General features: G+C 41.2%; 2 protein-coding genes across 2 annotated transcripts; both read left to right on the forward strand.

The window, feature by feature from the left end:
• Positions 1–320: 320 nt before the first annotated feature.
• LOC149007607 (large ribosomal subunit protein eL38z/eL38y-like) lies at positions 321–4023 on the forward strand. Its single transcript, XM_089166981.1, has 3 exons — positions 321–429; positions 2094–2277; positions 3319–4023. The coding sequence occupies exons 1-3, from the start codon at positions 427–429 to the stop codon at positions 3339–3341; spliced, it is 210 nt and encodes a 69-aa protein (XP_089023107.1). The 5' UTR covers positions 321–426; the 3' UTR covers positions 3342–4023.
• An 11978-nt stretch (positions 4024–16001) lies between these two features.
• Positions 16002–17643, forward strand: LOC149007608 (aspartyl protease family protein At5g10770-like). Its single transcript, XM_089166722.1, has 2 exons — positions 16002–16275; positions 16391–17643. Exons 1-2 carry the CDS (start codon positions 16083–16085, stop codon positions 17641–17643), a joined length of 1446 nt encoding a protein of 481 aa, XP_089022848.1. The 5' UTR covers positions 16002–16082.
• The last annotated feature ends 7811 nt before the right edge of the window (positions 17644–25454 follow it).

Here is a 25454-nt window from a genome sequence, read left to right on the forward strand (position 1 = left end):
TCTGAGTACTTAAACAGTGGAACGGTGGTTGGTCTTCCCTCTTACACCTGTGGCTGGGATGTGTGAAGAAAGCACAATCTTATAGCCATTTTTTTCTTAGTGGAGAGGTCGTGGGTTCGATCCTGACGAAAGCACTCCCTATGATGATTAACCGGAGATGACCCAGCTTCAGAAAAAAAATTTAGGAAAGTGGCCTTGCTTTTAATCCATGTCTCCGCTTTAGATTGGAACTGGTCTGGGCGTGGAACAGGTTTAACTCGGTGACTGACGGGGGCAAAATCGGTAATATGTAATTAAAGAGTGAAGGCGAAGCACGAGCAAGGCTAGGGTTTGTGAGGAAACACCTCCAAATATAAACGTTAGGGTTAGTCTAGGGTTTGGGAACTTTGGAATTCGACGTTCAGGCTTCTCCGGCACTCTGAGAAAATGGTACTGAAATTTGTAGTTACTCGAAATGGTTTTGTGTTTTCCATTTTGTCTGTGATTTGATGTGCTGTTGATTTGGTTTTATTCGTCTAGCATAGGGTATTTGTTTGTTGATGTTGTTTAGGGTGTTGGATTTTACCCTTTATTCTCAAAATTAGCGATGCAATCATCGATCTCATTGGGAACGCTGTGCGGCCATTGTAACACAGAGCTGGAATTCATTGGTTAGATCGAATACTAAGAAATTGCAGGGAGGGAAATGGCAGTTGTGGACGGCTGTGGCTGAATTTGAGTGCTGAAGCGGTCATTTTGATCGTGGTGTTTGAGTGACAGAGTAGTGGAGGAAGGCGACTTAGATGGTTGTGAGTTGGAAGGAGGAAGAGGAGGTGATAGAACCCTACAATTGATTTGAGGTAGAAAGAAGGCGAATGCGATGAAGGTAACTGAGGCCAAAGTCCATAAATGCTGAGATCCTGCGTGCTTCCTGGAGAGAAGGGTGGGGGATGAGTAGTCGTGTTGGTGGTGGTGGTCTTTGTCTCTGACTGGTGATGGTTCAAATTTCAAAACAGAGGGACTTCTTCTAATTGGGACATAGACAATTGGTTTCTTTTTAGAAAGCTTCAAGAAATCCCAAACAGTTGTTGACGTCCCACCCCCGGAGTTGGGACATAGACACCTAGTCCCTTCTCCAAGTCTGAAATCCTGAGAGATTTGATTGTGGAAATGATGAAAGAGTGATGAAAACGAGCATAATGTTGTATCTCCGCAACATACCTGAGATTTCATTTTCCTGAACTCTCTGTTACGTCTGCCTTTGATTTAATGTTGTGGTTTACTTCATAGGAGCCGAAATTGCTGTGTCATTGAATCATCTATAGGAACTGTTAGGTCAGTATAAACAGGGGTGGTAAGGTCACTCATCAATCATTTTTAAATTGTCTCTTCCTTGTTAGACCACTACGATAATGTCATGAGCTTCTACTCTATTTTATCCTATAAATTTCCCAGTTATTGACTTGAGGGGGAACAATAAGATATGTAATCTAGGTATTCTTTGGTTAGCAATGGAATCAAAGGGCATTCAGGGTTTTCTCATCTATCATTGCTTATCACTTCTCCTTTGTTGGTCATTCTGGTCATCTCATGGAGTTTTAATCTGTTTTATTTTATATGTTAGCGGGTTGTTGACTTGAAGGGGACCAATAAGGTCTGTAGTCTCAGTTATAACTCTTTTTGCCTTGTGAAATACGATTAAGTGGACCCTAGGTTAGAGATCGCCGATCAGGTTGATTGTTTGTGTTGTAGATTCATGGATATTTTCTTGTATGTTCATAGGTAGTTTAATTGTTCTCTATATTTATTTATTGAGTCTCATCTCACCTTTGAACTGTGATACTGTTTAATTTTCAAATCCTCATGATCTTCTAGTGGTGGTTAATGTGCTGATTTGTATTATCTTTTTGGTTTTTGCGCTTGATTGTGAAGGATACTTCATTGCTAACATAGAAAATGGGGCCTACACTTAACGTTGTGGTATTACCATATATTCCTTCTGTATCCAAGAATTCATCTAGGGACTGCATTAGGAATTGTGGTGGTTAGTGTTCTATTATGAGTGCCTGATTTTGTAAATTTTACTGAGTTTTCTAGTCGTCTTCTTTCTACAGCCAAAGCAGATACATGAGATCAAAGATTTCCTTCTCACAGCAAGAAGGAAAGATGCACGATCTGTCAAAATTAAGAGGAGCAAAGATGTGGTGAAGTTCAAGGTTCGCTGCTCCAAGTACCTGTACACTTTATGTGTTTTTGACTCAGAGAAGGCTGATAAGCTGAAGCAGTCTCTCCCTCCAGGTTACATAATTCACCATGATTATTTGCTTTACTGTATTTGCATCAACCGTAGAGTTAAAACTGTTCAATTCTAGATGGACCTAATACCTTATTTAGTCCACTGGGGAAAATTTTGTACTAAGGAGAAGTTTTGATGGTTTTTCCATTTTGGAGAGTACTCGGTGAATTTGAGATGCATTTCCAATACCAATGATGCAGCTATGCTGCAATATCTCCTTGGACACAGTCACGCAGGCCATAAACCACAACAAACTGCATTTGTTTTAGCTATTTTATTATGAAACTGATTCTTCATTCTTATAAAATATGTTTGCATGTCTTATTCATATTTAAGTAATTTCCTTGCAAGATCCTGTCTCCATCTACTTTTGAGTTGGAGGTTTTCCCTGTCTTGAACAATAAAAATAGTCTTTTTTTTTTTTTTAATCTACTTCCTTTGTAAACAGTAATTCTGTAGTTATCCCTTTAGACAGAGCATGAGACATATTGTATTCTTTCTTATTAATCTATTCTTTAGGCTTCATACAGTTGTTAATTTTGTAGAGAGCACTTTGCTAATTTTTACAACTGTCTAATGTCCATCTTGTGGTACCTACTTTTTACTTGTTGATATTCTAAACTGACTTGCCACTCTTTGGTGTTTGCAAAACCTGGCATACTAGAAGATGAATTTGTATATTTATTCTATATTACTGTACCTTGTCTACCTTCATTCAACCTCTACTATGATTTTATTTGAAGAAGGCTCTCTGAGCAAGTCGCATATGGTTAGTGCACCAATGGGGTTCTGCAAAATGGCCTTGCATCATAGAGCTGTGAGAGGTTATTTCACTAGAGAGAGAGAGAGACATGGGTTCCTACTATATCTTGCTGTAGTGGCTCAGAACCATTTATTTTATTATTAAAAAACACAACTTGAATGTGGCATAGCTTTGACTTTTTATCATCCTTGATACTAGTATGGATTTCTTTTTGTACTCTAGCCGTTCGGGTTTTCATCACCTCTTCTAATTTTTTTGGTGATCTTTGTTTCTTCTCCAGGTTTGAGCGTGCAAGACCTGTAGAAATGAGTAGAAGTCGATTATGTACTTGAGAGACATTAGAGCAAGAACATTTTCTTATCCATCATAGATGTTGATTCAGATTTTGGATTTTTGATGTTGTTCCTATTAGTGCGAGCACCATATTCCTTCTATATCTCAGTCCCCTTCTTTTTGTCAAGAGTGATATATGCCATTCTAGGCTATATTTTTTGCATAATCAATTTGTTCAGTTATCATTGTTCCGTCATGTTCTGAGTGATGGTTGGCATAAATTAGGTATTTGGCATTTGTTCTGTTTCTGAGTTTTGTATCATGTGTGAATTTTATATTGGAGAACAGGGATATAGTTCAAGGTATCAGAACCTCGGTTTGCCCCCTACCGAAGTGCATCACTGTTATTTTCAATGCATTGACAAACTGGTGGTTAAAACAGGAGAATATAGCCTATGTTTTGGCCGTTGCACCCGTATGAGTTGGGGAACCGAGGGGAAAAGGTGCAAGGTGGCCGGAATGGCAGAAGCAGCCAAGACAAGGTCTGCTGGCAAGCTTTAGCATAGTTATTAGGGAGTGATGCAGTAAATCGACTGAAGCATTAAGGTTCAGATTCAGTTACTGACAATCTCTGCTACTAGGAAGTTTTGGTCTTTGTCAAATGAACTAATCCCATGGAATGGTAAACCAGTTTGGCCCTATTGTAGCTTTAGGACAATCTCTCTATCAGAAATTTAGTACAATAAATCTCTTAAGGGCTTGTTTCGTTTAATGAGTCTGGAGATCTAGTCTGGTTTTAAATCATGGAGTCTATTATAAAATTAACTGTTGGTAAGATATGTGAAGATTTGTGGTTCACTGTGATTTTGTGAAGTATGTGATGTCAATATTGTTTTAGGGACTCTTGATCCTTTGTGTGGTGTTGTCTGATCGTTCCCTACGGGTCTCTCTCCGTTGGCTGCGCTGGCCCTAAATGAACCTTGTGAATTGGTATCCAATACTGATATCTTGAATATTCACTTCAATGGATATTTTATTTTTTATTGGGGTCAAGAATTCTGTTTACAATATTAGCTAGATAGAACTTTAAGGGATTGAAATAATGTTTCTCTCACCGCAATTTAGTAGAACCCACAAACATCGGTTAGTCACCACCCCAACCGAAGCATTGTTCAGGACCAGCAGACGGCATACTGATTAACCGACTAATCTAATGTTAGTGAATATATGTGTCATCTGTCCATAGTGTATGAGGAAGTAGCCATTTACATAGAATCCATCATTTATGAGATCCACCGCATTATATCCTCTTTACTCCCAACCCTAGGATCTGTATCCCTAATCAATCCTTATCCATCCCACATAATACCCACCATGTCCCCAGCATATTCTAATCACTTACCTATAAGCCCAAGCCCATCATCTACACCTATTTATTCCCCACATGTAAACCCACACGCATCTACCCACCTTCCCAACCAAGCAGGCCCATTTAACCAAACCCACTTAATCCCACAAACCCAAATACCCACCTCACTCCTTACCCATCACTCAGAGAATTCCATTTACCAAACCCAACCGAACACTCAACCCTCCAATTCTCAACTTCCTAAGAGCAGAATTCAAAATGTGACCGTTGCTTTGTCTCCAACTGAATCTAGCATTCAAAATTCCATCTCCTATCAGCTGGAAGATATATCTCAGAGGGACATGGAAACAACCAATGAGGGTATAAATAAGAAGAAAATGAAGGGTTCACATGGTATTGACTCTCAATGTGATCAGGCGCAAGAAGATGAAGATCAGTCTTTTTTACAACTTACCCCCGTGATGCAAGGTGGAGACCAGCATCACGGGTCATCATGATCATTATATCTTGGAACTGTAGGGGTCTGGCGAGCCCCCCTTCAGTTCGAGCTCTTCAAAATCTCACCAAGAAGTAGAAACCTGACATTCTGTTCCTGATGGAGACTAAAATTAGCTCAGCTGAGATGGTAAAAATAAGAAAAAAAATTGGTATGGATTGTAGCATGTGTGTGGATCCTGTACGAACGGCAGGGGGATTGGCTCTGCTTTGGAATGGTGATCTTAGGATGGAGATCTTGGAATCTAACAGGAGAATGATTGACTGCTTCATCACTTACAAGAAACAGCATTTGTTTCTCACCTTGGTGTATGGGGACCCTAAGAAAAATAAAAGGAAGAAAGTATGGGAGGCTCTAGTCAAACTGAGTGAAGGAAGAAAAGGAAATTGGTTATGCGTTGGGGACTTTAATTCTTTTCTCTCTTGGCAAGAAAAAAGTGGAGGGGCTTGTAGAGGGAGTAAGGACGTCTGGCTTTTTCAAGAAATGGTGATTGGCTGAGGTTTCAATGATTTGGGATCACATGGGGCAGCCTATACATGGAGCAACAAAAGAATTGGTGCTGCTAATATTCGCATCAAACTGGATAGAGCCTTTGGTAATGTTGATTGGCTTTCTCACTTTCCAAACCGTGGTATTAGTGGAGCCAGCATTGTCCTCCGATCACGCTCCTCTCATAATTGACTCAAATGGGAGACCTAGAAGAGGATTCGAGAGAGGTCCGAGACCATTTCGATTTGAGGCCATGTGGTTGAAGAACCCAACGTGTGCAGCTGTAGTTCATAAAGCCTCTGGTCAAGAGAGCCAGATTCCCCACCTCCCCCATCACTATTGTTTAAAAAGCTCGAATGGTGTCAAGAGGATCTCAAAGAATGGAATAGACAGACTTTTGGTAACATTCATACTCAAATTGAAAATATTAAGAAGGAGCTTTCTAAATTACAAGGGAGTAGTGTACAAGATGATACTCAGCTCACAGAGAACCACATGACCAAAGAACTGGAATATCTACTAGCTTGTGAGGAGACACTATGGAGACAAAAATCGAGAGTGGATTGGCTTAAAAATGGAGAGAAAAATACATCTTTCTTTCATGCAAAGACGGTGGCAAGAAGGAGGCATAACCGGGTCTTTAAAATAAAGAATAATGAAGGGGAATGGTGCTCTAATGAGGAAGATATTTACAATTTCTTTGAAGATTATTTCCATACTCTCTTTACATCTGAGGAGGTGGAGGATAGGGATCTCACATGGGTCATTCAAGGCATTCAACCAAAAGTTTCGGTGACACAAAATTCTATGCTAATGGCAGCCCCTACCATTGAGGAAGTGAAACTTGCATTGTATGCCATGGGTCCATTGAAAAGTCCCGGTGTTGATGGCTTCCCACCCCTATTCTACCAACATTTCTGGGAACTAACCAAAGACGAATTATATAAATTCGTTTGTGATTTTTTCTCAACAGGTTTCCTTCCTGATGGTACAAATGACACTCTCATATGCTTAATTCCAAAGAAGGATGCTCCTGAACTTGTGGAGGACTTTAGACCAATCAGCCTATGTATTGTGGCAGTGAAAGTGGCTACCAAAGTGCTAGCATCCAGACTCAACTCCCTGTTACCTGATCTTGTACCTCAAGCTCAGACAGCCTTTGTGAAAGATAGACTCATCTCGGATAATATCTTTATGGCCCATGAAGCATTTCATTTCATCCGACAGAAGAAAAAAGGCAAGAAGGCATTGTTGGCTCTTAAACTGGATATGAAAAGAGCGTATGACAGAGTTGAATGGAGGGATTTAATATTAAATTTTTGGATATAATATTAAATGTGCTATCATCTGTGAGATACTCTTTCTTAATCAATGGCTCTGAGAGATTTATGGTAACTCTGGAAAGAGGACTCAGGCAAGGTGATCCTTTATCTGCAGCACTTTTTGTACTATGCTCACAAGGTTTGACTCAGATGATAACACGGGGTGAAAATAGAGGGGAGATTAAAGGAATCCGTATCAGAGGCCGAACGGATCCACTCACACATTTGATGTTCGCAGATGACTGTGTCCTCTTCTCTGAAGTCAACCTGAAGAGTGTACATGCTTTGAAGGAAGGAATTAATGCTTATTGCAAAGCTTCGGGTCAGCTAATAAATTACAACAAATCCAATGTATGCTTTAGCCCCAATGCTTTACAAAAAATGAAAAGGTGGTTCTCAAAAATCCTGAGGGTCTCATATGGTGATGGGCCAACTAAATACCTCGGTCTCCCAACGGATTTTGGAGTTTCTAAAGTGGCCTTATTTCACTCCCTTAGTGATAAGGCGGAGAGCCGTTTTCAAGGATGGACACACAAGCTTTTGAATCAAACTAGTAGGGAAATACTGTTAAAAGCTGTGGCTCTTCCATCTTCAACATATGCCACTACACACTTTAAGATTCCTACATCCATTCACAACAAAGTGAAAGCTCGGGCTGCAAGATTCTTTTGGGGTGGGTCAAAAGAAAAGGCAAAAATACAATGGATGTCTTGGAAAAGGTTATGCAACGAAAAGGCTAAGGGAGGAGTGGGATTCAAAGACCCGTTGATGCAAAACAAAGCTTTACTTAATAAGGTGGCTTGGAGGCTTCTCTCTTTCCCTAATGCATGCTGGGCTCAATTTCTTAAGAAGATCTATTTTCCAAATACATCTTTCATTGAGGCACGCTTGGGCAATAATCCATCATGGGCATGGAGAAGTATTATTGAGGGAAGAGAAGTACTCAAACAAGGACTGATATGGAAAATTGGAATGGGAGACCATATTAATGTGTGGACAGATCCATGGATACCTACCCTTATACGGTTTAGAGTCTCTTCTACGAAACCAAATGATTGTGGGATATCAAGTGTGGTAGATTTAATAAATCAACAATCAAGAACTTGGAACAATACAGAGATCATTCGTTGGTTTTCTCCTGAAGAGGCTAATGCAATTCTAAACATTAAACTGGCGTTGTTTCCTACTGAAGATGCACTGGTCTGGGGTAGCATCAGAGATGGCAGGTTCTCAGTGAAAAGTGCATATAAAGTATTGGCACTTCAGCAAGAGGAGGATGAAAAACATAGTCCATCTACATCTAAAACTCATAGCTGGAATGAGTTGAAGGAAGAGCACTGGAAAGAAATATGGAAATGCAAAACATGGCCAAAAATGAGGAATTTCCTATGGAGAGCATGCAACGAATGTCTTGCAACCACATCTAATTTAATCTCCAAGAAGATTGGGGTAGATGCACTTTGTGGAGAATGTGGTCTGGAAGAGGAAACAACTCCCCATGTTTTATTACATTGCCAGTTTGCGAAGAGTATATGGTTTGGGTCCCCTCTCTCTTGGAGAATCTCAGATGACAAATGTAGATCCCTCCAAGAATGGTTATCCATATGGAAGGAATTTAGCAAGTTAAGTCCACAAGATACAGAAAGGATGAAGAGTCTGAGTTCTTTTGTCGTGTGGTGGCTCTGAAAAGCAAGGAATGACCAGCTGATGGGGGAACAGAAATGGAAACCTCAAGAAGTGGTGGAGAGGGCAGTCACCTCATTTCAAGAATTTTGGGACAATCAAAAACCAGCCAGGCAGGTTATTGCCCGGGGGGAGGAAAGTGAAGCAAACGTCAGGTTGATGTGGGAACCCCCCCCCCAAGTGGTTTTGTGAAGGTCAATACAGGTGCATCCTGAATTGCAAGGACCAAGAAGGGGGGGGTGCAGGCATTGCTATTCGCGGTGCCGGGGGTACGCTTCTAAGTGTCTCATCTATACCTAGGACCTATAACTCCGCTGAAGAAGGAGAAATTCTGGCTTTCAGAGCAGGATTATTAGAGGCGCTTGCAAGTGGCTACGAGTCCATCCTAATCGAGTCCGATTGCAAACAGATGATCAGGTACTTGGAAGGTGATCTGCAACCTCCGATGGTAGTGGAGCCACTGATTCAGGATATCCATTATTTAATGAATAATTTCATACATTGTATCCCTGCCTTTATACCTAGGAGTTCTAATATTATAGCAGATCTCCTAGCCAGGAAGGCCCTTTTGGTTTCGGGTCCGAAAGAATGGCCGTCTTCCACTGGGTGGTTGGTGGAATTATGTTTCCCCTCACCCCTTACCCGCTTCCAATAATTCAGTTGACTACCAAAAAACAAAAAAAAAAAAAATCATTTATGAGATCAACCATTTATACAAAACCCATTGGGCATGATGGACAGATGTTATGGAAATTGAGATTAGAAAGGCTTTAATGTTATACTCATTAGTGGAGACCCTTTTTAGTCAGTGCTGCTTGTCAAATCATTCTTTTATATTTACATAAGTGTGGGTTTTATATGTCATGTAAGTGTGGAAGAAGGATTTGACGAGCAAGCTGTATGGTGACGATTTTGACTATTTACTTGCTCACTATTGTATTTAACTATTTTAGTATTATCTTAAAGTCTTATTAATAAATCTATTCTTTTTTTTGTAACTGTTGATATGAAGCTTTTCTTCTGGAATATTCGCGGCATTGGTAATGCATCTGGTAGGAGGGCCCTTAAAATGCTATTAATGACTCATCAACCAGACATTTTTTGTGTCGCTGAACCAAAAGTGGATGTTAGTAAGTGCCCAATTCTCTTTATTAATAGATTGGGATATTCTTCTAATTTTGTGTATAATTTTCGGCAGGAGAAAGTTCCGAATCTTTGGGTCTTTTGGAAGAGAGAGTTGCAGCGGCCCTCTGTTCTCTCTTCATCTGACCAACAACTCTCTCTTCAATTCAAGTGGCAAGGTGTCCAATTTGGTCTATCAATGGTTCATGCTTGTTGTGATAGATCTGATCGCAGACTGCTTTGGGAGGATCTTATTGCTCTCCCTTTGTCCAGCTTACCATTTTTTGTTATGGGGGACTTTAATGTAGTGTTACGGGTGTCTAAAAGGAGGGGTTCAAGCAGATTCCAATTGGGTGCAGCAGCTGATTTTCAGGCTACCATTGATGCTTGTGAGCTTTTTGAAGTTCCATCTTCGGGTAGGAAATTTACATGGTCAAACCAACACAAAGTTGGTAATGTTCGTTTGGTCCTTGATAGAAGTTTCTTCAATGCCAGATGGTTAGAGTTGTTTGGTGATTCTAAACAGATCACTCTTCCGACACACTCGTTTGATCACTCTCCGATTTGTGTCTTTGTTGACAAAGGTGTCAAACCAATAAACTCTCCTTTCAGGTTCAATAATTTTTGGATGACTGACGATTCTTTTTTGGAGGTGGTTCGTTTGGCTTGGGTGGAACCGATTGTTGGTGATCCCATTTTTGTACTAGCACAGAGATTGAAGAATGTTAAGCAGCGTCTTAAAGCTTGGGCAAAAATGACATTTCCTAATCTTTTTATTGAAGTACAGCAAGCGGAGAAAGATCTAGCATCCTTTCAAACTAATATTGATCAACTTGATATGACAAATGAATATTTTGATCAAGAGGCTTCTTTGAAGTCAAAACTTGTACAAGCAATGGATCATTTGGACTCTCTTCTTCGGCAGAAAGCAAAGGTCAGGTGGTTGAGGGAGGGAGATAGGAATTCAAAATTTTTCCATCTCTCTACTAAACTTAGAAGGAATAAAAACTCTATTAAATCTTTGCAAAGAATGGATGACACTTGGACATCAAGTTCGGTTGAACTACAGGATTATGTGGTGACTTACTTTGAAAACTATCATAAAGTGGGTTCCTACTTGGGACACCCAGAGTTGTTGTCTGTGATTCCAAAAGTGCTGATGGATGATGATTGTTTATTACTTGAAGGTTTGCCCTCTAATGAGGAGATCAAAGGAGTGGTATGGGACCTAGATCCTGACAGTTCTCCAGGACCAGATGGCTTTCCGGGAAGTTTTTTCCGCAAATGCTGGGATATTGTTTCAGCTGATTTTGGGGCTGTTGTTCGATCCTTCTTTCGAAAAGGAAAACTTCCGAAAGGGGTAAATAATTGTTTCCTCACTTTAGTTCCCAAGGTGGAGAATGCAGCTACACTGGACAAATTTCGGCCTCTATGTATGGGGAATTTTTTTTGCAAAACATTGTCAAAGATAATGGCTTCTCGGCTGAGTCCTCTTTTGCCTAAGCTTATTTCTGAGGAGCAAGGAGCTTTCCAGAAAGGTAAGATGATTTCTGAAAATATTGCTGTCGCTTCTGAACTTACAAATATTTTACATTCTTCTGTTAGAGGGGGAGGGATGGGAATTAAGATTGATATTATGAAGGCTTATAATACCCTATCATGGGAGTTTTTATTCTTGGTCTTGAAGGCTTTCGGATTTTCAAATAGATGCGTTGGCTGGATTCATGAGATGCTTCAATCTACTAGAATCTCAGTTTTATTGAATGGGGGACCAGTTGGATTCTTTGGAGTTGAGAAAGGGCTTCGGCAAGGGGACCCTTTATCTCCTCTTCTTTTTCTTCTTGCAGAAGAGGTACTATGCGAGGGCATTCATTCTTTGATAGCTGCTTGGTAGATTGAGAGCTTTGCCGGGTCCCGGGGGAGTAGAAGTTCCTTCCGTTCGATGTATGCTTGATGATATTTTTATTTTTTCAAATGCTTCTTTATGTTATGTTAAAGCTTTGAAAATTTTCTTATCGAAGTATCAAGAATTTTCGAGTCAACATATTAGTTTGGAGAAGAGTAAGCTTTTTCTTAGACGTGTGCCTCCTAGTCGCAAACAGAAAATTGTGGACATATTAAATATCCCAATTGCTCTCTTTCCTACTCGATATCTGGGGATAGATATTTTTAAAGGAAGAGTTACTCGTGTCAGATTGATGTCAGTTTTAGACAAGATTAAGAATCGGCTACAAGGGTGGTGTGGAAAGTCATTATCTTTGGCGAGGTAGAGTGGAGTTGGTACGTTCAGTTATTTCTAGCATGCCAATTCATAATTTTTCGATGTTACGGTGGCCTAGCTCTATTATTTCTCAAGCGAGAGGCTTGGATGCGTAACTTCATTTGGACGGGGAGTATAGAGGCTGTGAAGAAGGTTACAGTGTCTTGGGAAAAAGTATGTACTCCAAAATGTGAGGGTGGTTTGGGTATTCGAAGATTAAGAGATGTCAATTTTGCTTCCTTATGCAAGTTGGCTTGGACAATTAAACATAAACACTCTGTTTTTGCTCATTTTTTAAAGGGGAAGATGGTGGACAAAAGGGGAAATTTAAAGATTTATGGGCAGCAGTCCTCTTTGATGTTGGGATTGAGGAAGGTTTGGGGTTTTGTTCAAGCTAATGAACGGTGGTCAGTTGGAAATGGTTAGAATATAAATTTCTGGTTTGACAGATGGTTGGGGAATTTTACCATTGCAGACTATGTTGGTATTCCTCTAGATTTAGAGGGTTATTTGAAATTGACTGTTGCAGATTGTTTACAGCAAGGGGAGTGGATATTTCCGTCAGTGGACAATGCCAAATTTCAAGAGGTAATTTCTCTTATTATGTTATATCCTGTACCTTGTGCTGGTTTTGTTGATGTTTGTCATTGGCAAGGTTCAGTGGGGGGAGAGTTTAGTTTTCGATCGGCATGGGATCTCTATCGTAGAAAAGGAGAACAACTGGAATGGGCTAAAAGTATTTGGAAGACTTCTTTGCAGCCTAGACAACAAGTTTTCTGTTGGAGACTTTTTCATGATAGGCTACCTGTTGATGCCTTGTTGACTCGGAAAGGGATTATGCTGGCCTCTCGTTGTAATCTATGTGGTAAAGCTTCAGAGGACATAGGACATCTCTTTCTTCATTACTCATTTTCACGTGGATGTGGAGAAGCTTTTGCAACAAAGTTTGGTTATAGTTGGACGATAAAAGATTCGATTGTAGAGTCGTTCAAGGCTTGGAAACACCAGGCTTCACAGTTTCCTTTACAGACTGCTTGGATTAATGGATGTTGTTTGCTTTTATACTTTCTTTGGATGGTCCGCAATCAAATCCGGTTTGAAAATTTAAATTTCAGGATTGATGAGGTGATGAGTTTAATTTTTTCAGACTTAGTACAGTTTGGCTTTAAAATGGATGGAAGAAAAGTAACTCCTACCATTTTTTCGGATGCAAGAAGACTGGGCCTTCACTTCTCTGTTTTTAGTGCTGCTCCTCCACAAGAAATTTTTTGGTGTCCTCCTGTTGTAGGTTGGGTTAAACTAAATATTGATGGGTCTTCTTTAGGCAATCCAGGAAGGTCTGGCGGTGGAGGAGTCTTTCGAAATGAAGTTGCTTGCGGTGGTTTTCAATTTCAGTATTTTTTTAAATGTTAAAACCAACTTTGAGGCTGAATTGGAAACTTTCATTCACGGATTACGTTGGGCAAGGCATTTACAAATTAATAAGCTTTGGGTAGAAAGTGATTCAAAAGCTGTGGTGACTTTAATACAATGAAGAAAATACCTTGGTATATCTTTCATATGTGGAGAGAGTTACAAGAATATTTGTTGACTATAGATTGGAAGATTTCACATTGCTATCGTGAAACTAATACAGTGGCAGATTTTTTGGCAAATTCGGCAGCTAGAATAGGAATTTCTGATATTAACATTCCTTGGTCAGCTTCAATCCTTAATGAACTTGATGTGGATGCCTCTAGACGTCCTAGATTTCGTTTTATAAGTTAGTGGTTTCTAATCTGAGCAAGAACCAGTGAGGAAGGGTGTATTGGGGGCAACAGTTGTTGCGGGTAAGGGAGGTTGGTTCTTTATACGGTATTAATTGATGTATTTTTAATATTTCTTCTTCGCTTAATATAATGATCCTTTTAGCGAGAAAAAAAAATCTATTCTTTTATTTAATCAATTAACTCATCTAGTTTTTTTTTTTTTTTGATAAATATTACCTCATCCAGTATCATGTACTAGACTCATGTAAGGTGTCAAGTGGTACGATTTCCATAGGGTGTGACTTTGCACTAGATGGGGGTTATGGATTTTATTAATCTATTTTTTTTCTCCCTTAAAAGAGTGTTTTATATTACCTTATTGGGAAAGAGGGAGATTATTTATTTATTTATTTTTCCATAATATAAACGATGGAAGTAAAATATAAGTTTATATGATTACCCTAAACGCCTACCAACTATGAGAGTGACTCAATCAGCCTCGAGATACAGTATCCAAGACTGATTTTCAACACAGCTGGCTTTTAGACCCAATAGCTTCTGGAGAATATTGACTCAAGTGACTTATCTAATCTTTTGAAAATGCTTGAGTACTACGCAATTAATGTTCAATACCTGTAATGAACGGTCGAGATTGTTCATTTTCGAAAAATATATTTTCATATTTTCAAAAAACAGACGGTCAAGATCAAACTTTCGGTCGAGATACCGTTTGAAGTACAATACTGTACATTAATTAAGTAGCAGTGAAATTGAGTTCTCCATCTCTTTGGCAAGGTTTAAAGTATTGGTATCGAGTATCGTATCGGTCAAGTGATTTTAAGAGACGTATCGTCTTGTATCGACTATTGTATCGCTCTGATTAATGTATTTTAATGTAATTTAATAAAAAAACGTATCGAGATGTATCGTATTGGTTGAGTTAAATATGGATACATATCGACTAGTATTGTATGACATCATAGAATACTTTAAACATTGCTCTTTGATCACTGCCAGGAATTCCGAGCTAAACGCCAAAGCTAAAAATCTAGAAACAAGAAAAATAGTAACTGGAAACTTCCGTCTGAGCTCGACGATCTAACCACTGGCTTTTTCTTTACTTGATAGACTTGCCGTGTGGGATGTATAAACGGGATTGAAAGCCAAGTCGTTAGATTATTTTGGAATGGCAAGACTATAATTTGTTGCGACATGGAAATTTTCTTTCTTATTTTCTTGGTAATAGCGACATGGAAATTTCCAGTATGCAAAATTCTTTGGGGTATTTGACACTCCATTAATTACAAAGACAGAATGAAGGCGACACTATTTCACATGTTTAATGGGGTTTATTCTAGCGTATAAACGTTAGATTGGTTTAGTCTAGTATAGAATAAGTAAAAATATATTATTTAATTAATTCGACGTTAAGGCTTTTGACATTTTGGTGAAGTACTTAATATTTATTATACAAAGATTTTTCAGGAGAAGACTAGTTAGAATAGAATGATGGCTGTCAAGAAAAGATTATCAACTGCATGAGAAAATGAAAAAAGAAAATTGAGAGAACAAAGTGCCGTCACTTGAAAAAGGCTTTCTACTATCAGAGTATGAATTGCCATGAGTGAGAGCTGTCGAAGAGGCAGTCGCAGACAGCGAACTATTTAGAGTGAGAGGGGTCGACAGCAATAGAAGTGTGATGGTATGTTAAATGCCTAATGGTGTTCACTTTGACATATTGTCTTGCATAGGCACATTGATCAAGTTAGTACCCAACACGTATTGTTCAAGATTTTATGTGCAAAGGACCAATGAAAGCCACATCCAAGGTTTAAAGTATCCCATTATACTAGCCGATATCCATATTTGATCAAACCGATACGATACATCTCGATACGTCTCTCCAATGAATTACGCTAAAATATATTAGCCAAAGTGATACAATACTCAATACAAGACAATACGTCTCTTAAAAGCACCTAACCTATACGAACTCGATACAGATACTTTAAACCTTAGTCACATCATGTGAACTACGTCAGTTGAGAGACCATGGAATTCACAAGCTTGCTTTTGTATAAAAAAAGTTGTTTCTCTAAAATTTCCACGAAGTATATTGATGTGAATCCCTTAGTTTCCTCTATAAATAGACATTGAAGGTTGGGTTAACAATACAAGTAGCCATTGGGATTGGAGAGAAAGTGAAATTACTCTTCCTTATTCCTTTTTCCTTTTTTCATCTGCTCTTCAGTTTTGCTCCGACAATCCAATACTCATCATTCATGGCCATTATCCACCCCTCATTCCTTTTCCTCACATTTTTAGTTTCTCTTCTTTTTTTGCTCTTTAGTGGTTCCAAAGAAAAGGTAGAGGCCTACAGATTTGAAGAAATGATGGCAAGTCATCAACTCAGGACTCATGTAGTTTCACTGAGCTCTTTGATGCCATCTGATGTTTGCTCTTCTTCAGCTAATGGTGAAGTTCCTTTCAAATTAATCTATGTTTTGTTTTGTTGAACAACAGATCTCTTCTCTCTAAACGTACAATGAAGTTATTATATACTGACATTGATTACCTTCTATGCTTTCAGATTCTGAAGCCTCAAGCAAGCCAAGAATTCAAGTCACTCAAAAATATGGAGCTTGCTCACCATTGAATGGCGGGAAATCAAAAATCCCTAGTCTTCACCAGATTCTCATCAATGACCAAACTAGAGTCAAGTCGATCCATTCTAGAATCTCTAACCAACAATCATCCGTAGCAGATTCTACAGTAAAACTTCCTGCCAACATTGGGGATTCTGGAAATTTTGTTGTGAGGATTGGACTTGGAACACCTGAACAAAAGTTCACATTAGCATTTGATACAGGTAGTGATCTCACTTGGACCCAATGCCAACCTTGTGCCACCTACTGTTATCACCAGCAAGATCCCTACTTCAACTCTTCTGCTTCCTCCACCTATTCAACTGTCCAGTGTGGTTCAGATACATGCTCACAACTCACATCAGGAGGCTATGAACAAGCCCTCTGCACTACCAATTGTCTCTACAAGGTTAGGTATGGTGACGATTCATACTCTCAAGGTGACTTTGTAACTGACACACTTACACTATCTTCCTCTGAAACCATCCCAAATTTCGAATTCGGATGTGGTCAAAACAATGATGGGTTATTTGGTACTTCAGACGGATTACTAGGCCTTGGCCGTGATCAGATCTCTTTGGTATCACAGACGGCTCAACAGTATGGGAAGATCTTCTCGTATTGTCTTCCATCCACAAGCAGTTCTACTGGTTTTCTCGCATTCGGTAGCGAAGCGGGTTCTTCTTCTTCTGATGCTCAATATACTCCATTGCAAACAAATGCCGACCACCCTTCCTTCTATTTCCTAACAATGACAGGCATCAGTGTTAATGGGCAAAAGCTATCAATTGCAGAATCAGTTTTTACAACTTCAGGAACCATTATAGATTCCGGAACTGTCATCACTCGGTTGGCACCAGATGCTTATTCAGCTCTTAGTTCAGCATTTCGTCAAGCAATGTCTAAATACCCTATTGCACCAGCATATGAACAATTTGATACATGCTATGACTTGTCTGGATACAGTTCTGTAGAATTACCATCCATAGTATTGCAGTTTAGTGGAGGTGCTGAGTTGAACGTTCATCCTTCTGGGATTTTAATTGAAGAAAGCTCTACTCAACATTGCTTGGCTTTTCTTAGCAACAATGATGTTACCGATATGCAGATCCTTGGAAACCAACAGCAGCACACATTTGAGGTGGTTTATAATGTGGCTGGAGAAAAGCTCGGATTTGGCTCTGGTGCTTGTTCTTGATGAGCCGGTTCAAATAATAAAAATATAAAAGGAAGAATGAAAATGTGAAACTAAACAAGGAAGAGAAAACACTAGGCCTAAAGATGATCTTTTAAATTTTTTATTTTCCCCTATTTTGGGCATCTTCATTGTAAGGGTTTGAACCTATTAAATAAAAGGATCTTTCGCTGAAGATTTTGAAGCATTTTCGGTGTACAGGTTTGATCCTAGTGTGAATATCCTTTCATCCCTCTATACTCGCATAGTTTAGGTCCATTGGTGAAGTTTAAGATAAAACCACCACTAATTAATATATATTAGTGGCGGTTTAGTGTAAACCACCACTATTTAAAAAACAAAAGAGTCACCACTAACACATTTTCTTGTAGTGGTGTAAAGTCACACAATTTATAATAGAATACAAAATATCAAAATAATACAAGATACAAAATAATGAAGATTTAAATAATACCATCAATCATTCAAGATATGGTTAAGTATTTTCCTCATCATTTTCAAGTTAATAACGATCTTCAAAATCCCAAAAGTTCACCAAAGAGAGTGTAATCAGACCCAAAAATAATCCTAGGTACATAAGAAAATAAGTGAGTAACAATCGGGAATCGATCGGGGGTCAAAAGAGGGCCAAAACACACATTCTGAATATGGCCAATTGAATAGGTTTGCTCGGGCCGGATGCATAGCATACAACGTTGGTTGTTAGCCAGACTGGCCATGAGCAAAAACTCCGATTTCGACTTCGATTCGAAATCAATTTGAACATGACTTTGGGGTCTTCAAATTAAGAATATTAGGGTCCCCAAAGTATCATCCAAACATTCCAATTAGGTCTTAAATGAAGATCCCCAAATTTGGCTCCCCGTATCAGTCTGCGGGTGTCTCAGAGAGGTTTGAATCGATTATTAATGCAAAGATTTTCATAACCAACTCTCAAAAACATTGAGAGACACAAAGAGAAACAAGGGGGAGCATTCAATACAACCTAACAACTTCAACAAGAAAAACTTAGCATTCATTAATAATAAATACCATCAAAACTAGGTTAGAAAATAGGGTTTTCAAGAACACTCACCTTTTGAAGCGTTATTGCAACGATCCAGGGAATGACACGTCATCCCGCCCCCCCGCGGCCCCCCCCCGGCCTCCGCCGTCTCCTCGGTTGCCTGTGTCCATGCCATCTTCGGGGTCTACCTTTTCTCGGGTCCTCTCTGTCCCTGTTCTTTCTCTCTCCTTCCCGCTCGGCTGTGCTCCCGTTGGTCCTCTTTCCTCCTCCTCGGTGGGTTCTTCTCGTCATCGATCCTCTTCCTCTGCTTCTGTCCCTTTCCGTTCTTCTTCCTTGCTCTCGCTTTTCCCTTTGTGTTGTTCATCCTCTTGCCTTTGGGTGGACTCGCCGGGTCGGCCCTCGCTTCGTTTTGGCATCCGTGAGTCCTGGTGCTTTTGGCGCATCTTGCGCCTTGGGCCCTTGCCTGGTGACTGTCCCCCCTCCCGCTTCCGGTGTTCGTCGTGTTCCGTTTCCCGGGCCTCCTATCGGTGGTGGTGGCCGGCGTTCCTCCTCCGTACTCCGATCTTGGTCGGTTTCACTCTTGGGGTGGCCGCCTCCTGCTCACCGGCGTGGTTTTCCCGAGCCGTCGCGCGTTCGGCTGCTTGCCCGTGCCGGGTGGCCGGATTTGATCTTTCGTGGGGCCGACTTGGAGGTTGATGATCCCGGCCGTCGGTTCGCGCCGGTCCTTCCCGGTTGGTCGGGGTCTCCTCCCCCGCGTTCTGTGTCGCGGTTCTGCGTGCTCGGCGCTTTTGTGTGTCGGTGCCGGTGTCGTGTTTCGTCGTGTCTTTGTGTCCCCCCGTTGGTCGTTGGCCCTCTGTTGGGCGTTGGCTGGGGTGCGGGTTTTCTCGTCTTCGCTCCCTTTGTGGCCTTGCGGGTTCGGTTTCCCCTCTTGTTTGCCTACCTTCTCACATTCGTGGCTCGGGATCCCCTCCTCGGCTTTCCCCCTGGCGTTTCGTAGTTCGTGAATTTTTCGGGTTTTTGGTTCATCTCTGTGGGCGCGTGGTTTTCTCCTCCCTCGGGGTGTCTTTGGCGGTTGGCGTTCTGGGCGTTCGTGGTCGTCGCCTTGTTTCTTGTCCGGCGTCGATCGGGTTTGATTCCGTGCGTGGGTCTTGGTGCGTAGCGCTCTCTTTCCGGGACTCACTTCTCCGGGGTTTTCTCGGGTTGCTCGCTTTCTGGTTGGTCGGGTGCGCTGGTCTGGGTTCTAGATGCTTGCGGGTTGTCTCCTGGCGGCTCTCGCGGCCGTGTTATCGGGTTGGTCCCCCTTGGCGCGGTCCGTGTGTCACTCCTTGAATGCTCCTCGGGCTGTATTTTGAATTCCTCGTATTTTGTGGCCGCCTTTCTTTTGACCGGGACGCGGATCGGTTTGCCGTTCCGGACTATGGTCTTATACTTGGCTGTCATCGGCGCATTGGAGATTGATATCTTCGGGACATCTTCCGTTTGTTGCGGGGAGACCCGTGGTCCGTGCGGCTGCTCGGGATCGTTCGGTTGGTTCGGACGTCGGGAGCCGTCTGGGCGGGGTGTTGGCTACTAGGTCCCGATCCTTACCATCTTCGGGGACCGGCCCGAATCCTCCGGTCGCTCCTTTGTTGGCCGGAGAGCGGCGGGGTTGTGGTGAGTTCTATCACCTTTGCGGGCGCGTTTGTTTACCTCTGATAATGCTATGTCATCGGTGGATTGCCGCGGTTGCTGGTTTTGTTGTCGGTCTCGTACCTTTTCCTCGAGTGTTCTTGAGGTGATGCTTGTGACCTTCATCCACACTCTATTGGCTTTGCGGGGTCATCTGGTGGCGGAGGTCGGTCCGGTTGGTTTATCCATTGGAGTTTTCCTAGGCCTGTCCGAATCTTTTTGGTGGTTCGGACTCCGCCTATAATATGATTCTTGGGCGCCATCTTTATCCAGATGGTGCTATTGTTTCAACAAACACCAAGATTTCCCGACTAATTGGGTTGGTCGTCTCCTCGACCGAAGATCTCTCGGCGGTGTTATGTTGCCTTTTAGACAGGAGGGTCCGGGGTCTCGCCCTCCCCATGGTTCGAGATGATCGGGAGAGCGGTGCGCCCGCCGCTTTTCTCCCGCGGTGTTCGGGAATCGGATCGGTTGATTCAAATCGCGATCAAGTTGGCGTTTTGGTTTGAACTCACGAATCCGATAGGCGTTGCCGTCGCTTGGATGCGTGAGCCCCTATCCCGCGGGATATGTGGCCTCCTCCACGCTCGGGGTGCCCCGCATTTGTGATATGACATTTAATGAAGCACGCGAGTTATCATCGCGCGCCCGTACCAAGCCCTCGGATCGCCCGCTGTGCGGGGGGCTCGTGATTGGAGGGTTATGTCGGCCCGGTTCATCCTGGTCCGACCCTCGACCCCGGTCGGCGGGCCGTTTGCTCCGAGCAACCGGATCCGGGTGGCTTGTAGAGGCTTATTCGGCTGCGTGCCCTAATCCTACTTATGGTTGGGTAATCACCCTATGATGGCGCTCGTTGCGGCTGCGGATAATCTTTCGGGGCTCGTATACCTGGTTATCTCGGGAGTCCTCTCTAGTCCAACTGTGGTCTGTTGCTCCGGATCTCCCGATAAGATCCACGACTCCCGGGGCTCGTGCATCCCGGGGTTCGGGTACCTCTTTATCCTCACTCCATCGGTGGGAGTGGAGTCTTCCGGACTCGGTTCATCATCGTGCCTCTTCGCGTCGCTATCTGTCCCTTTCCGTTCTTCTTCCTTAGCTCGCGCTGCGGCCGTTTGTGATTGTTCATCCGCTTGCCTTCGGGGTGGACTCCACCCCGGGTCGGGCCACTCGCGCTTTCGTTTGCGGACATCCGTGGAGTCCTGGGCTGGCGTTTTGGCGCATCGATCCAAGCTTGGATGAGTCACCACATGAGAAGGAATCACCAAATTCTCTTGTTTTTCTCCTCTCCTAGGTCCTCAATACCTCTCTAGCATAAAGAATGCATTTATGATGAGTGGGAACATAAAATAGGATTTTTAAAACCCAAATTTCCAATTTTACCCAAACTGGGCAAGGGGCGGTTGAACCAATCCAGTCCATTGGCCCTTGAATAACCCTCATTCTAGGTCCAAATCCCGTGATTCCTAGTTGGTTTGAAATGTCTTTCAAGGGCCTGCACATTGGTATGTTTACCTTAACATTTGAGTCTCCTCCATCGGTTTCTGGACGTTCCAAAATCTTCTCTTAAAGCCTTTGTGACTGACCTTCTCCGTCCTCTTGAATTCTAAGAGAGTGGCCGAGTCATCTATAGTGGCATTTACTACCATGGAGTCTATTTTTGAACTTTCGGGCTCAACTCAAATAGTCCACAGTTGTCGTCTACTCAAGCTCCAAGTTCGTGGTCCTAAAACCATCAATTAAAGGGTCAAAAATTCAAAGGATTTCACAATTTTACCACATAGTCTTACCCTAGCAATTTTTGTTGAGAGGCTGTTTTGATGCCTCAATCACACACAACAATTGTGATCCACCAGCCAGTGCACTAAGACTCACACCTATTACAACCACAATATAAAATAGCATTGAATTCACCTTTAGAATTTGTTAATATTTTGAGATGTTTTTCAGTAGGATATACCAATATAATCTTGAAACAACCTTCCTGCTCTGGATCTCTATGGGTTGCCTAAAGAACAATTGTGAAATCCCCCGGATTTCTAACAAATTAACTCATGCATGTTTTCAGGACCGCGAACCCGGGCATCGAGTCGGCGACAATTGTGGGCCATCACAGTTGAGCCCGAAGGTTTGTAAGTGGACCCAATGCAAGTGGATGACTCTAGTGATGACTTGACACCTCTTCTAGAATTTAAGAGGAGAGAGAAGTTTAGTCATGAAAGTTTTAAAAGGTGATATTGGCACGTCTATAAAACGATGATGGAAAATCCAAATGATGAGGTAATTTGGCCCAAGTGTAGATCTTTGAAAGACCTTTCTACCAAGCCAAAAATATTCTAATTTGGACCTTGTTTGGCCCCTCAAATAGGGGGCCGGTTGGACGGCCGGTTGACCGCCCTCTGCCTAGTTCGGGGCATAATCGGGTTTTCACTGTTTAAAACCCTATTTCATGTTCTCTTTCTCTCATACTCACATATTATAATGCTAGTGCGAGGCTGAGGCTAAAGGAGGAGGAGAAACCAAGGGAAGGAAGGGATTCTAACCATTCGGAAGCATGCCGGCACCCAAATCATAGTGAAATCGTTAGAAAATGTGAAAATCCTCAAACCCTCTTCTTTAAGATTGGTTTCATGAGGTGTTTTTCACAATAAATGATAGATTTGGGTAGTTGATGCATGTTAGGTCTATTGAATGCTTGTGTTTAGTTATATTTATGTTTCTTATTAGTTTAGAAGTGGTTTGTGCGAATTGTCACGAACGATTTCGCGTTTTGACTCTCTAAGACCCCTGCGGGCGATTTGGAGAGCCAAATTTGGGGCTTTTAGATCTAGAACAAATTGGATTAAATTGAAGGTACCCTTAGGACCCTATTGCTTCCAATTAGACATTCCCAAAGTTTCATTTCGATTCAACTTTGAATCGGTAGCGAATATTGAATTTTCGCCAAAACTAGGTTTAAAACGACGAGTTTGAACCTAATTGTCAGATTGGGTTTTGTTGGGTGATTTTGGGAACTCTTTTTAAACCCATTTGATTTATAATTTGTGTCTATTAATCTTCTTGTGTGATTAGGAAATCTTGTGAGTTTAATCACCAACTCTTGTGAGCCGAAATTGTGAAATTGAGAAAGGAATCGGATTGAAAGGTGAGGAATGACTAATCATGTTGTGTATTATTAAATGTTGTTATTTTGAATTCTAATAGTGATATAAATTGCTCTAAATTGTTATCTATCATAATATACTTGTTTGAGACTTTGCATGAACGGAAGTTAAGTTTGATGTTGGGTATTATCCTTTTTTTGAAATTTTATATTAATGATATGTAAACGATATAAGAATGAATGTGATGAATGATGTTGAAAGGAATTATTCTTCGTAACTTATTTTATCAACCGGGGACCTCATATGATTGTATCTAGACTAAATTGCATAAATGATAGGTGTCTAGAACTGTTGGGCTAGGAATCCCTATAAGTAATACTATCCTTCCGTAGGGGTATTGAAACCGGTTAACCCATGATGCTAGTGGATGGGTCCTGGATGTCGAACAAGCCCACTATCATCATAGAGAAGCAGGGTTGCATATAATAGATAAGGGCTCTTGGGGCACTTAAGACCGATAACCAACTCGTGAGAGGACATGAAGAGCATCCTGTCTATTATATGTGGATGACCACTGAGTTAAGGAATGTGGTCCAACAGATGCCTCCCGTTGAAGATTTCATTCATAGGTGGGAAAGAATCGAACCAAAAAGGCACTAGGCATGAGGGGAAATATCCGCACCATATGTAATACGAGACCGTATGACTTTGCACTGGGCTATGATTATTATTGATAAACACCAAATCTCATACCAAACGGTGATATGAGAGAGTGGTGACCTATATCCCAACCACGGTTCAACATGACTTTACCTAACAACTGCGGAGAACCCAATAGACATCTGTTGTTGAGGGAAAGTGACAGGACCGCCCAAAGGAGATTGATGTTTATATTTAAAGTGTGTCTACCATAGAGACTACATGATAGAGTTAGGAAGATCATATCATAATCATACATCATTTTAGCTATATTGTTAATCACATGCTTATCTTATGTTTGTGATGTGGAAATGGTGGATGAATGCATGACATAGATGTTAGTTAACCTCACTGAGTTCTATGAACTCATTCATTTATTTGTGTACATTTTTAGACTTCTCTTCAGATTATGAGGACCCCACTCCCATGGAGGATCCATTGGCGGGAGATTTCCATGAGAATGTGATGGAGAAGATGTGGATGCACATGATGCATCATGCTCGTGTCAAGATTGTTAATTCTTATAGAGTTGCCTTCCATTAGAATCTTCCTTAGAGACTTTTTGCTACAAACAAACTACTCTTTTTTCTATTAAACTTTGATATTTATGTCTTTTGGATTTGAAAAGGTGGATGATTATAATCGATATTTTGGATTTTGGATTTTAATACTTGAACTTGATTAATTTTGTCATTTTAATTATGTTATATCATGTGTTGTATGGAATTGTTATTAAATCTAGGTCTTGCGAGTGTATCATCCCCACAAGTATTGGGTATATGACCGGATCCCGCTGGGTGGGGTGTGACAACAATAATTTGCATTTAATTTAAGCCAACATGGGGAAGGATGTGAGCAAAAGATCTCCACTTGACTATCGTAAGGTTGAACCAAAGCTAAAAGTGGTGGCTAAGAATAAGATTATTGATAGATATTTACAAGGAGAAAAGGCACTCAAATCGATCAACAGATGTAACCTCTCTATCTTTTTTTTTTTTTTTTTTTTTTGGCAAAAAAAAGAGGTTTGTGCCAATGCAGGGTCGGTTGAGTAGTAAAGATCCATACTTCTTAGTGAAGAGGTTTTGGGCTCTACCCTTGTGGACAACATTTCATTTCTAATATTAAAAAAGCACCATTACCCAAAAAAAAAAAAAAAGTAAAAGAGGAAGGTTCGTGGAAAAGAGAAGAAATAGAGGAAGGTGGCCTTGCTTTTGATCTATGTACCCCTTTAGATTGGAACTGGTCTGGGTGTGGATCAGCCTATCAGGTTTAACTCGGTGACTGACGGGGGCAAAATCGGTAATATGTAATTAAAGAGTGAAGGCTTGAAGCACGAGCAA

Source organism: Hakea prostrata, chromosome 8 (genome assembly GCF_041222555.1).
Source record: "Hakea prostrata isolate BN-2017 chromosome 8, UWA_Hpros_2, whole genome shotgun sequence".
NCBI classification, from domain to species: domain Eukaryota; kingdom Viridiplantae; phylum Streptophyta; class Magnoliopsida; order Proteales; family Proteaceae; genus Hakea; species Hakea prostrata.